At 50.8% G+C, this 13,450-nt stretch overlaps 1 protein-coding gene across 1 annotated transcript in view; it reads left to right on the plus strand.

The window, feature by feature from the left end:
* The first annotated feature begins 641 nt into the window (after nt 1-641).
* The window catches only part of SLIT1 (slit guidance ligand 1), a 169,446-nt gene continuing 156,637 nt past the window's right edge, over nt 642-13,450 (plus strand). The window contains 1 exon segment of the mRNA XM_057736947.1: nt 642-838. Coding sequence (XP_057592930.1) covers nt 642-838 — 197 coding nt within the window.

Raw genomic sequence — 13,450 nt, forward strand, 5'->3', positions numbered from 1 at the left:
CTGTGTGTGTGTGTGTGTGTGTGTGTGTGTGTGTGTGTGTGTGTGTGTGTAGCTGGAGAGGGTCGGGACGTGACCGGTCGGACTGTGGGCCCTCCTCCCCCGCAGCCCCTGAAAGCTCTCGGAGATTCCACCTTTGAAACTGCACGCTGCTCGCAGCGGCCGCCGAGGGGTCGTCGGGAGGCGGGGGCGGGGAGGGAGTGTGGGGGAGGGTGGGGAGGAGTCTGGCTCTCGATGTGTGCTTTTCGATTGATGGATGATTGCCGGGTGGGAGTGAGCGTGCGGGTGTGAGTGTGAGTGCGTGTGTGTGTGTGTGTGCGCGGGGTGCGTGCGCGCGCGGGGCCTGCCCATTTTCCTGCTTGCAGCAGTCAGTTGGGAGCTGGAGGGAGGGAGGGAGGGAGACGCAGCCAGCGAGAAACCCGAGAGGAGCCGAGCGCCCTCCGCCCAAGGCGCCCTCCCTCGGTCCGCGCACAGGCGCCGTCGCTTGGAGGAGCAAGGTGCCACCGAGCCCTCAAGGGCGCAGCGTACAAGCCCGCGGTCTTTTCGGTGGCTCTGCCCCGGGACTGCACCTGGAGGCCACCCCGGACGGGGATGGTAAGGGGCTGCCGCCGTCTGGCACGCAAGCGGGACGCGGTGAGGGCACCATGGCGCTGACGCCCCGGCGGGGGCCCTCGGCGGGGCTTGTCCGGCCCGAGCTCTGGCTGCTGCTGTGGGCAGCCGCGTGGCGCCTGGGTGCCGCGGCGTGCCCCGCCCTCTGCACCTGCACCGGCACCACGGTGGACTGCCACGGCACGGGGCTGCAGGTCATCCCCAAGAACATCCCACGGAACACGGAGCGCCTGTGAGTATGGCCCCCATCCCCAGCCCATGGGGAGCCTCGAGGTTGCCCTCCCACCCCGACGCAATTCAGGGCTAAAGGTGGGGGCAGGACCGCTGGGGCCGGGGCTCTGCAGCCAGTAAAGGAGTCAGTGCCTGCCAGGGTCCCTCCTGAGCCAGGAGCCAGGAGCACCACTGTTTCCCTTTCTTGGGATTCAAAGGGCCCTCTCGGGGCTGTCAGCTCCCATCCTCACACCTGCACCCTGCGCTCAGCACGACAGGCCTTCCCTCTACGCCAGCACTTTATTTCTCCAGGGTGCCTGTGAATTGGTGCTAGAAAGCCTTCCTGGCACCCAGGAGGGAAGCGCCTCACACGCGCCAGGCACCGTGCCTCCTTGTGGGCACATGGGGCTTGGGCTGTGTTCTGAGCAGGAGGTGTGCATTTGGGTTCTGAGGGCTTGCAGGCTGGTGATGGGCAGCAGGACGGGATGGAGTTGAAGTTCCTAGTATCCCCTGTCTCCCCATTGTTTGCCCCAGAGCCTTAAGAATTTTCCCCTTGCAGGTGCGAGGCATTGGTCCCTCACTGCACATCCAGTCATCCCCAACCCAGGCAGACAATGGACCTGAGGGATTTGGTTTTGAGGCTTGGGGTATGTTACATTCAGCACCCAGAGAGTGGTAGATGTGACCTGGACAAGGAGCCCCATGAGTACTGCCGAGAGGTCAGGAGCTTGGAGTAGGAGATACGAGGTTAAAGATGTTGACCATGACGAGTCATAAAAAACATTGTATCTCTTACCCTGTTGTCACTCACTTCTAGATTCTTGAGAAAACTCGGCCCTTTCTAGACTCGCCAAGCTTTGGAGAGAGAGAGAGAGAGAGAGAGAGAGTGTGTGTGTGTGTGTGTTGGGGGGGGTGTTAGCGTGTGTGTGTGTGTTTATAGACATATATAATTTGTTTTCCCAGATTCTCTTGCAGAGTGTGTGTGTGTGTGAATTCCTGGTGTCTGTGGTGTCACCTCAGTCGTGCGAGGCTGGGAGAGTCCCTGTGCATGGGCTGTGCGTGTAGATTTTTGGTCTTCATGCAGGGCCTTTGTGCTGCTGGCAGAGGTGGCTGCCTTGGGAGGTTTCTGAAGTGGACTTTGGCGGAGGCTGCTGGCCCCTTTCAAATCTGCCTTCTCCTCCTTCTCATGCTCCTGGGTCCCGGCAGTGGCTCTCAGGAAAGGTGTACCTATTTTGAGAACTTTTGAGCATATTTTCATGACTCTCAGCGGGTCAGAGGCAGAAATCTGACCCTGGGGAGAACTGTCTCTTAGATCGAACTCTGTACCGAGGTCAGCCATTAGCACGTTTGCCCCAGACTCTTCTTGGCTGAGACTGAAAAATTCGTGTGGAGGTTTCAGAGAATTTGCAGTCTAGATGCAATCTAGACGGGAATCGATGTGTGTGTGTGTGTATGTGTGTGTGTGTGTGTGTGTGTGTGTGTGTGTGTGTTGAGGTGCTGGGGAAAGATGCTGCATGGGGAGAGGTTGGAACGAACTGAGATTCCTTGGGGATCCTGTGCAGCCCTGGTGAGGGACGGAGGGTCAGAAATCTGTCTAAAGGACCCCTGAAGCTGCAGGGTCACCCTTCATACCTGTTCCCTCTGGACCTCCTCTCTGGTCCTTTGCCTTGTCCTCAGGGCATTTCTCCTGCAGCTGTTACCCTCGTAGCAGCCTAGGTCTGAGAATTTTAACCCCTCTCCTCTGCCTTTGGATCTGAATTTTGAAGTCATTTCATTTCTTGCCATCTCTCCACCTTTAGTTCTGAGGAGAGTGTCTGTTTTGACTTTGATGAACTCTTGAGCTCTTTTGCAATCAGAGTGGGATGGAAGTGAAATTTCCTGGTGTAAAGTCAGTTATTTGCTGTGTGACCTTGGGCAAGTTACTTACCTTCTCTGAGCCTTAGTTGCTTTCTATTAGAAAAATGAGGCTGCTGATGCATAACAAGGTGTCTGGTTCTTGTGAGAACTGAAGATAATGAATGGGAAGTTCTTGGTACATTATGATGTTTGCTAAATGAGAGCCATTATTATAATAGGATCAGGAGAAGAGTCTTGTTGCTTAATTCAGCAAATGTTTGTGGAGCCAGTCACTGCCCTGGGTGCTGAGGCTCCAGCTGGGAGTGAGCAAGGGATGTACAGTTGAGAGGATCAGGCAGGGGACACCTAACTGTAAGCTCCGGCAGTGTAATGGGGCCGTAGGGGGAAGCTTTGGGATTAGAAGCCCTTTGCTGGGTTGAAGGAGCTTCCAGAGGATGGACCATTTTATGAGGGTACTTTGGGACCCAACAGTAGTAGGGCCAGATTTTGCCAAGTAGAGAGGGCAGGCAGCCCACACAGGGAATGCAGGAGCAAAAGGCCTGTAGATGTGAGTGTGGCCAGCCTGCTGGGCGAGCGGACCAGATTTGTCTCGGGGCTGAAACGTGCTGTGTAGTGGGATGTGATGGGACTTGAGGCCAGGAAGGTTGGAAAGGGTCAGGAAGGCCTTTCTCTATCTGGATTTTTCCTTTGGAGACTTCAGGGTTGGGACCCAGGGATGAGTTATCAGGTCTGATCTTTGCTGTGTGCAGAACTTCTCCAATTGGGAAAGGCTGTAGAAAGCAGAGGGAGCCTGCCTTTTCAACAGGCAGGCCGTGAAAGAGCCATTTGAAGAGAAAAAGAACATCCTGAAAAGAGGCCTTGGGCAGGCTCAAAATAACTGTGGCAAATGCTCTCTCTAATCAATATGGGTGTCGTGCAGTATCAGAGCCTGAAACAGCGGCTTCTTCCGAGGCTGTGAAATTTTTATAGACCGCAGCTGTGCATTCGTTTGCCTTTTGTCCTCTGGGCAGTTTCTCCGGCAGCCTGTGAGGCCCAGCAACTTTGTGATCATATATTCCATAACTCCGGGTCCAGCCCATCTCCCCAAGGGGGAAGAAATTGTCATTGGTTTGCTGCGGGGACTTCTGGGAAGAGGCTGTGCAGGCCCCAGAGCTGCTGAGGAAACTGGTTCAGCCAGAGGGGCTGTGGGGCCGGTGGGCCGGGTGGGGAAGGCCATGCTGAATAAGTCACTGCAGTGGAACAACTGAAACCCAGGGCAAGGCTGGGGGTGTGATGCAGGAGGCCTGGGAGCTTGTCTCTTTGTAGGGCTCAGGCTCAGAGTGACCCAGCTACGGCTGCTGTTGTTTTTTCTTCTGCTCAAGGACCTCGACTTTCAGTTGGATTTTTTTTTTTTTAATTTAAAAAATATTTTGGACTAGAGTGTTTAGGAGGATGTGATGAGAGGGTGCAGCATGTGTGGACATCACTTCTCCCCTCCACCCTGGACACTTGTATTCCAGGCTTGCCGCGGATGCCCCCTGTGGGTGTAGGATGCGGAGAGGAGAGAGGCCTGAGGATGGAGACAGGGCCCTTGGAAGGCCTGCCGGCTTCTATTTGCCTCCAGGTCCAGTACTTTCTGCTGCTCTTTGGGCCATGGGGTCCTACGCTCCTGCCTCCCTTGATATGTCCCCTTGCCTCCTGGTCAGTGTGTCCACTGCCCTAGCTCCCTGCCTGCTGCCGAGGCCCGGGAGGCCCATACCTTCTCCCAGATTAGCCACCTGAATCTTGAGGCCCCATTCAAGGGGGTGGTGGTTGTGGCCAAGGAATACGGCCCAGGGCACCCCCAGGCTGCTTGTCTGGGAGCCTGTTTGGAATTCCAAATGATGATTGGATGGTGGCTGTGATGAGAGGGGTCAGAGGGCCAGACAGAAGGCAAGTCTGCCGCTGGGGTCTGCCGGCCTGGGCTTTCTGAGCAGGACTCTATGGTCTCCTGCCGTAGAGACCCACGTTGTGCAGGGCCGTTGCCTCCTGGTGAGGCTCGTGTCTCCAGTAGCAGGTACACTGGGCTTATCGCTGGGCTCTGAGTGACTGGTGGCGCAGCCTGGTGGTTTCCCCACCTGTGAAAGGGGATGATGGCTGTAGGTTGATGGTGAGGATAAAGTGAGCACGTGCGTGAAGAAGGCCTGCAGTGGTGGGTGTTCTACCGTCTTTCTACCTCCGGGGAGAGTGATACCTACTACCTCATAGGGTTTTTGCTAGGATTCACTCATTCTGTGTGTGTGAAAATGCTTTGTGACTCAGACATTAGGTGACGTGATTATTATTTTTATTATTTGAGAATCTCAGGCTAAAGGCTTGAGGGTTCAGGTGGGGCAGGAGAGAGCATGGGGGGTGGGGGGCAAGCGTTTGAGTGTTGGCCGGACTGCAAGCTGGGGTCCGGCTGTCACAGTGCTCCTTCCCTGGACGGTCCCGCGTCCCTTAGGGTTTGGAGACGGGGAGCAGGGCAGTGTCATGCGGGGCCGCTCTGCAGGGTGGATGGCTTTGGAGCCAGACTGCTTGGCTTTTTAGCCCCTCTCTGCCGTTCAGCAGCTGGGGGGAACCTTGAGCAAGTTATGGGGTTTAATTCACTCATTCAACAGATCGCTGTCTCTTGAATGTCTGCGTGGTGCCGAATGAATAGTCCTGGGCAGAAATGGAAACCGCACGTCACTCTCTCTGAATTTGAGTCCAGCGGGGGAGATGGAGATGAATGACACAATATGAGAAGAATCACGTAATTGCAAGCTGGGATAAGTGCTCTGGAGGAAAGTGTGACTTCTCAGACCCCTGTTTCCTTGCCCATAAAATGGGGATGATGACAGGACCTGCTTCAGAGGGTGGTCCTGAGGGTTAAATGCGGTGATGCTGGGAGAAGCACTTTGCAACGGGCCTGGCACACAGCAAGTGCCCAATAAATGGTAGTATTATTGTTGTTATTAAGGTGACAGAGAATTGCAGGGCCATGAAAGGCACTTGGGCGCCACTCAAGGCTGGATCCCAGCCCAGCCCTGCGCTCTCTTCCCTCATTAGGCAGCCACCAGGCGCTGTGGATCCCCAGGGAACCCTGGAGCCCCTCTCCGAGGCGGGGGGCTGCTGCGGTGGCCCAGGCTGCCCGAGGCTGCCAGCAGGGGCGGCCGTGCTCTTTGGGGGCTGGCTGAGGGGCGGTGGGGACAGGCAGCCCTGGCATCATTGGGAGCAGACGGGAGCCTTGGCGGAGTCGCCGCCTCCAGTTCTGTGCCGGCATTAGCAGCTCGGCGGGGCTCTTGCTTAATGGGATTTTCTTCCCAAATGCTGTAATTATCGCCATACAAATACTTATTACCCAGAGCAGATGACGGCCGGGCCTTGGACAGTAGCCAGGGAGCTGGGCTGTGCTCGGGGTGGAGAATTGGCTCCTCTTTTTGAGCTTGAGACCCCCTCCCCTTCTTGCTGGATCCCAGCCTGCGGTGGACAAACAGCTGTTGGGCACCTGCCGTGTGCAGAGGGTCTGGAGAGGTCCAGGGTATGGACTCGCTCCTTTGGGAGCTTGTGGCCTGGCGGGGAGAAAGGTCTGCCTGTGGAAGAACAAAAGTGTAAGGATGCCGGTAGGGACGTAGAACACCACGGCTCCTAGCGCAGCCTTTGCTGTGAGAATGGCCCAGTTTGAATCCTGCCTTCATCAACTACCACCTGAGAGATCTTGGCCGGCTCACAAGTGACTCAATTTCCTCATCTGTAAAATGGGAGCAACATAGCACGTACCTTTGTAGGGCTGTGAGTTCAAATGAAATAGTCCACGTAAAGTAGTTAGAATAATGTTGGCACAGTAGAAAGCACTCCATCAGTGTTAGAGATGAGGAGATGGGAGTGAGACACGGAGGGAGGAGGAGTTGGATCCCTGCAGTGACTGGAGGTGGGATTTGAACTGAGCCTTGAAGGTTGGGCAGGGATTAGGTGAGTGAGTGGTGAAGCCAGGGCAAGGGAATCTGGGGCCATCCAGAGGTGAGTGCTGAATGTTTGGGAAGGAGAGTGAGGAGCAGACCCTCCTCCTTGGTGAATTCTGAGAGTGGAGATGAAAGTAATGGGTGGGTGCAGGCCATGGGGCTGGGAAATGGGGAGCCATCAGAGGGTGTGTATGTGTGTGTGGGTGTGCACACAAGATTTTATATTATTTTTTTTTACTGTTCAATGATGTTTAACAAATCTACAGAGTTGTGCAAACATCACCATAGTCCAATTTTAGAATATTTTCATCATCCCAGAAGATTCCTTGTGTTCATTGTAATTTTTAATTTTGTTATAATTTCAAACTTACAGAAAAGTTGCAACAAAAGTATATCCTTTATCCAGATTTAATTGTTTATATTTTGCCCCCTTTGCTTTATCATATATTACACACACACACAAACTTTTTTTTTTTTCCTGAACCATTTAAGAATAGATTGGAGGCATAACGTTTTTCCTCAAAATACTTTGGTGTGTATTTTTCAAAAGACAATAAGGCTATGAAAAAATCAGAAAATTTAACATTGGTACAATACTATTATCTACTCCATGGTTCATGTTAGAATTTCATCAATCGTCCGAATAATGTCTTTTGTAGCTATATTTTGTCCAGGTTCAGAATCCTGTCCAGGATCACACATGGCCTCTGCTGGTCATGGCTCTTTAGTCTCTTTTCATTTGGACTAGTTCCTTAGCCTTTCTTTGTTTTTCTTGACCTTGACATTTTTGAAGAACACTGGCCAGTTATTTTGCAGAATGTCCCTCAATTTGGCTTCATCTGCTCTTTTCTCATGGTTGCATTCAGGTTATGCATTTTTGGCAGGAATGCTAAATAAGCAATGTTCTGCCCTTCTCAGAAGTGGGTCACGTCAGAAGATACATGATGTCAGTTTGTCCCAATATTGGTGATTTTAGCTTTGATTACTCAGTACTTTGGTGTCTGCCAGACTTTTCTGCTGAAAAGTTACTATTTTCCCCTTTGTTGTTAATAATTAATTTGCAGGAAGATACTTTGAGGCTGTGTAAATATCCTATTTATCAAGCTTTCCTTCACTAGTTTTAGTACCGCTAATGAGAAATTTCTAACTCCATCATTTCTTCTCTGTTTGCTAGTGGGCATTCTACTGTAAGAAAGAACTTGACCTCCTCCATCTGTTTTTTGTTTGTCTGATTATATGGACTCGTGGATTATTCATCGGGTTATAATTTGTAATAATGTTACTACATTATTTTGATGTCCAGAGTGTTCTGCCTTTGGCCAATGGCAGCCCCTTCAAGCTGCTCCGGTGACCTGTCGACGAGACCCTTTAAGCACTTGCCCCCAGAGTTTTTGAGTGGAGAGTGACAAGTACAAAATGGTGTTTTAAGATATTGTTTCCTGGCTTTGGTGTGGACAACAGATGGAGGGAGAGACCAACTGGTGGTGGGGAGACCAGTTGGTTATGGTGACTGTGATTTCTGACAGCAGTTTTTCTATCACTGCTGTATTTTTATTCTTTAAAAATTAAAAAAACAAAACTTTTATTTTAAAACAATTTTAGACTTAGAGAAAAGTTGCAAAAATAGTACAAAGAGAATTCCCGTACATCCTTCACCCAGCTTCCCCTAATGTTAATTAACATCTTTCTTAATCATAGTACAATGATCAAAACAAAGAAATTAACATTGGTTCAGTACTGTTAGCTAAGCTATAGACGTGATTTGCATTTGACCAGTTTTTCCACCAATGTCCTTTTTCTATTACAGGATCCAATTTAGGATCCCACATTGCATTTGCTTGTCGTTTCTTCTTAGTCTCTTTCAATCTGTGACAGTTCCTTAGTCTTTCCTGTTCTTTGTGACCTTGACATTTGTAAAAAGTACGAGTTAGTTATTTTGTGGACTGCTCTTTGGTTTGTGTTTCTCCGGTGTGTTTCCATGATTGGATTGAGGTTATGCATTTTTGACAAGAATGCCGCAGAGGTGATCCAGAGCATAGGATAGGATCCCAGAGCATCCTATCAGAGGGTAGATGACATTGATTATGTGTCTTTGCTGGCGATGTTAACCTTGATCTCCTGGTTAAGATGGTGTCTGCCAGGTTTCTCCACTATAACATTATCTTTCCATTTGTGATTAATAAATATTCAGGGGGAGATACTTTGAGAGTATGTGATATCCTTTTTGTCCTCAAATTCTCACCTACTAATTTTAGCATCCATTAATGGATCTTGCCTGCAACCATTATTATCCAATTTTGCTTTTCTATTTCCCTCATTCCTTCTGCATTTATTAATTGGAATTCTTCTGTAGGGAAGAAAATCTTATTTCTTTTTAAGAAGATGGTTTGTTTGATGGGTACCTTGGGTTTTGAGTTTCCTGAGGGCAGGGACTGTGTCTCATGTATCTTTGTATTTCCATCACCTAGTACATGGTAGGTGCTCAAAAAAATGTGTGTTTGATGAGTTGTTTTTTTTTTTTTAAACCTGTGGTAAGACATTTCATGATTCTCATCTTTGCTTTAGAAAATACGATCATTGTGGTAGGCTGAATAATGGTCCTCAATGATGTCCACATTCTAATCCCTGGAACCTGTGAATGTGTTACCTTACAGGGCCAAAGGAACTTCTCAGGTGTGATTAAGTTAAGGATCTTGAGATGGGAGATGATTTCGGATTCTGTGGGTGGGCTCAACATAATCATCAGGCTCCCTCGGGAGAGAGAGGCAGGAGGGTCAGAGTCAGTAGTAGGAGAAATGTGATGCTGGAAGCAAGAGATTGGAGTGATGCCAAGAAGGGGCCATGAGCCGAGGAATGCAGGCAGCCTCTAGATGAAAGAGGCAAGGAGGTGGATTCTTCCCTAGAGCCTCCAGAAAGGAATGCAGCCCTGGGAACATCTTGATTGTAAACCCGGCGAGACTGATTTTGGACTTCTGATCTCCAGAACTGTAAGATACTTTGTGTTGTTTTAAGCCACTAAGTATGTGGTTATTTGTTAGAGCAGCAGCAGACAACTACTACAGTCCTCTTAGGGTTTAGAGGGTACAGAAGAGGCCAAGGCATGAGAGGAAGCAGGCCTGGACCGAGGCAGAGGATGCAGAGAGAGCAAATGGGAACATCATGGAGGACCCTGTGGCCCGAGCCTGGGAGACTGATCTTGCAGAGTAAAATTGGGAGGCTGGCTGATCCTGGAGGAGAGGCCGTGAAGTTGGCTTCTGCCTCTTTTGTTTGAATTGCCAATAAAGAACTATGCGCAAAAATGACCCTAGAGGTGGGAATAGGGGATGATCACTCTGTCGAGTGTTCAGACTGGAGAGATGGTTGAGAGGGTCTCCTGAGGAAGTGGTGGGACCCACGAGGGCCGTGGAGCAGAGACTTCAGTGGGAATAAGAATCTCCTGGGAAGCTGGTATAAAAAGCAGATTCCCAGGTGCATCCCAGAGATACTGAGTCAGCAGGTCTTTGGCAAAGGGCATTCAGGTGATTTGGATGTGGGAGGTGCCCAGGACAGCCTGAGAAACACGACTTTGTGCTGGGGTTTCCTGGTGAAGAAAGTACATGCTTTGAAGATGCAGGAGGACTGCCTTTGGCTTCCATTCACATTAAGAGGGCAGCAGGAAGGGAGGGCCACCAGGGAGGAGCTGGGAGAGGGGCAGGAGGAGCCCTAGTCCTGTATTTAACACAGGAGAGCCCGGGCCCAATGTCTGTGGATTCCAACCTGGGTGATGCAGGTACTGCCAAGCTGAGGAAGGCGGAAGGCGTTTGGAGATGGTGGGGGGAGGGTTAACAGCGTGGAGAGCAGCCAATCAGTCTGAGGATGAGGGCCAAGGAACGCTTCTGGAACTGCGATTGGGGGTCACTGGCAAAGCTGGGCAGAGCGGTTTCCTGGGAGAAGTGGAAGGCGGAAGCAGATGGTCGGGGAGAGAGTAGGTGGTGAGGAAGTTTGCGGGAGGAGAGAACAAGCACAGGAGCTCCAAGGGGAGCCGCTCAGAGATTGTTTGCAGAGGGGCAGGTGGACTGGAGTCCCACTGCAGGGAGAGGGAGTGGGAGGCGGCTGTGGAAAGGAAGAGCCAGAGCCCTGGGGGGTTGGGGAGCGGAGGACCTATGACAGCTGTGGGTGTTGGTGGTCACCATTCAGAGCCCTTACTTTGTTCCCAGGCTCCGAGCCAGATGCTTTACACACGTCCACTCTTTCCCTCTGCATAACAGTCCTGGGAGGAAGGCATTGCAGTTCTCCCGCAGATCCCTGAGGGACGGGCTCCAGGACATCCACCTACCCGCCACCAAGCAAGGCTCCAAAATCCCCGAGGCTCAGGTCCCTTATGTAAAATGGTGTGCCGTTTGCATATAACCCACTCACATCCTCTCCTATACTTTTTTTTAAATTAATTAATTTATTTTTTATTGGCTGAGTTCATTGTTGTGCACGGGCTTTCTCTAGTTGTGGCAAGCAGGGGCTACTCTTCGTTGCAGTGTGCGGGCTTCTCATTGTGGTGGCTTCTCTTGTTGTGGAGCACAGGCACTAGGTACATGGGCTTCAGTAGTTGTGGCTCGCAGGCTTAGTTGCTCCATGGCATGTGGAATCTTCCTGGACCAGGGCTCAAACCCGTGTCCCCTGCATTGGCAGGTGGATTCTTAACCACTGCACCACCAAGGAAGTCTCTTTCCTATACTTTAAATCATCTCTAGATTACTTATAATACCTAATACAAGGTAAATACTATGTAAATAGTTGTAAATACAGTGTAGACGATATGGAAATAGTTGCCAGTGCAGGGCAAATTCAAGTTTTGCTTTTTGAAACTTTCTGGAATTTTTTTTTTTTTTTAATATTTTCAATCTGCGGTTGGTTGAATCTGTGGAGGTGGAACCTCCAGGTAAGGGGGATAAGAGTCTATGGTACTGACCACTGCTTTGTAGATGAGGAGAAGATGAGAGAGGTGGGGCCACCTGCCCCAGGTCAGCCAGCTGGCAAGTGTTGCTCTGAGTTTCCAGGCGCTGAGATGTGTTTGTGTGTAATTTTTTAGATTAGACTACCACTCCACACATCTTAACAAGGCCTGGCTTCATTCATTAATTCATTCATCAGACATTCATTTAGCACCTATAAAACCTCTGTTAGGGCTTAGCACTAGGGCATAAAGGGGAATTGGCCAAGATTGATTCCTGCCTCCGTGTGTTTACAGGGTGGACCCAGGTTGTAGGCTGGCACAGGGAGGGATGTCCAGCCTAAGCGTGGGGGTTGGTGAGCAGAGTCGGTGGATCCAGGAGGTGGTGTTGTGGGTGGAGGTCAGGTTCAGGGAGTTAGCTGGTGGGTGGCCTCTCAGGGGCCTGCGGTGGGCAGTGGATGGAGAGGGGCCTGGCAGGCACTGGAGATGGAGGCTTGGTGGGTGGCAGTGGGGTCTGGCTGTAGGGATGTGGTTTTGGGGCAGGCCCCAGACCTGAGAATGGCATTGGCAGGAGCCAGGCCAGGCCGCGGTAGTGAAGGAACTGGGGTGCAGTGTGCACCGCGGAACAGAATGCACCATGGCGTTGGGGTGAAGAGCTGGGCTCTGATCACCTCTCACCCGTTAGGATGGCTACTGTAAACAAGCTGGGAAATGCTGGCAAGGATGTGAAGTTGGAACCCTTGTGTGTTGTTTCTGGGAACGTAAAGTGGTGCAGCTGCTGTGGAAAAGAGTATGATGATTCCTCAAAAAATTAAACATGGAATTACCATATGATCCAGCAAGTTCACTTCTGGGTATATACCCCAAAGAATTGAAAGCAGTGTCTCAAAGATATTTGTACATCCATGTTCATAGCTGGATTACTCACAATAGCTAAAGGGTAGAAGCAACCCAAGTGTCCCATGGATGGGTGAATGGATAAACAAAACGCGTAGACGTACAATGGAATATTTTTCAGCCTTAAAAAGGAAAGAAATTCTGACACTATTCCATGGATGAACCTTGAGGACACTGTGAAATAAACCAGTCCTCATATCTGAGGTACCTAGAGGAGTCAAATTTGTAGAGACAGAAAGTAGGATGGTGGTTACTAGGGTCTGGGGGAGGGAGGAATGGGAAGTTAGTGTTTAACAGGTACCGAGTTTCAGTTTTGCAGAACGAAAAAGTTCTGGAGATCTGCTATACAGCAGTGTGAATGTGCTTAATGCTACTGAACCATGCACTTAAAAATGGTTAAAATAGTGAATTTTGTTCTGTGTATTTTATAGCAAAAAAAAAAAAAAAAAAGACCTGGGCCCTGGAGTCAGACATGCTAGGGTTCAAGTCTTGCCTTCTGAACCTACTTACCAGCTGGCTGATCTTGAGCCAGTTACTTAAATTCTTTATGCCTCAGTTTCCTCATCTGTAAATCAAGACTGGTAGCAAACCTTGGAGCCAGGTGCTATTATGAGGCTTCAGTGAGCTGACGTGGTTGTGGCAGTAGAGATGTGGCTAGTACTCAAGCCAAGGAGACAAGGTGGGAGCCCGGGAGCCCGGGAGCCCGGGAGCCCGGGGCAGAGCAGGATCTGGACCAAATCTGCCCCCATGTGGGGCCCTGACTGCTCATCCCCGGGGTTTCTTGAGTCATCACATGGGGGGCGGGGGCCCAGCCCCGGGGTTGGTGCCAGGCCTGTGGGCCCCGCTGAGGGGGCGGGGGAGCCCCCGGACCATGACCCACTGAGGCTTGAGGACTGTGGGGAAGGCTTGGGGCTGACGGGAGTGCGTGTCAGGCCTCAGCCACGGTGTGCTGGCAGCAGCCAGGCTCCGTGGGCAGGATTGTTTGTTCAGCTTGTGTTTAGTGAGCAGCTAC

The sequence above is a fragment of the Hippopotamus amphibius genome, chromosome 5, assembly GCF_030028045.1.
Source record: "Hippopotamus amphibius kiboko isolate mHipAmp2 chromosome 5, mHipAmp2.hap2, whole genome shotgun sequence".
NCBI classification, from domain to species: Eukaryota; Metazoa; Chordata; class Mammalia; order Artiodactyla; family Hippopotamidae; genus Hippopotamus; species Hippopotamus amphibius.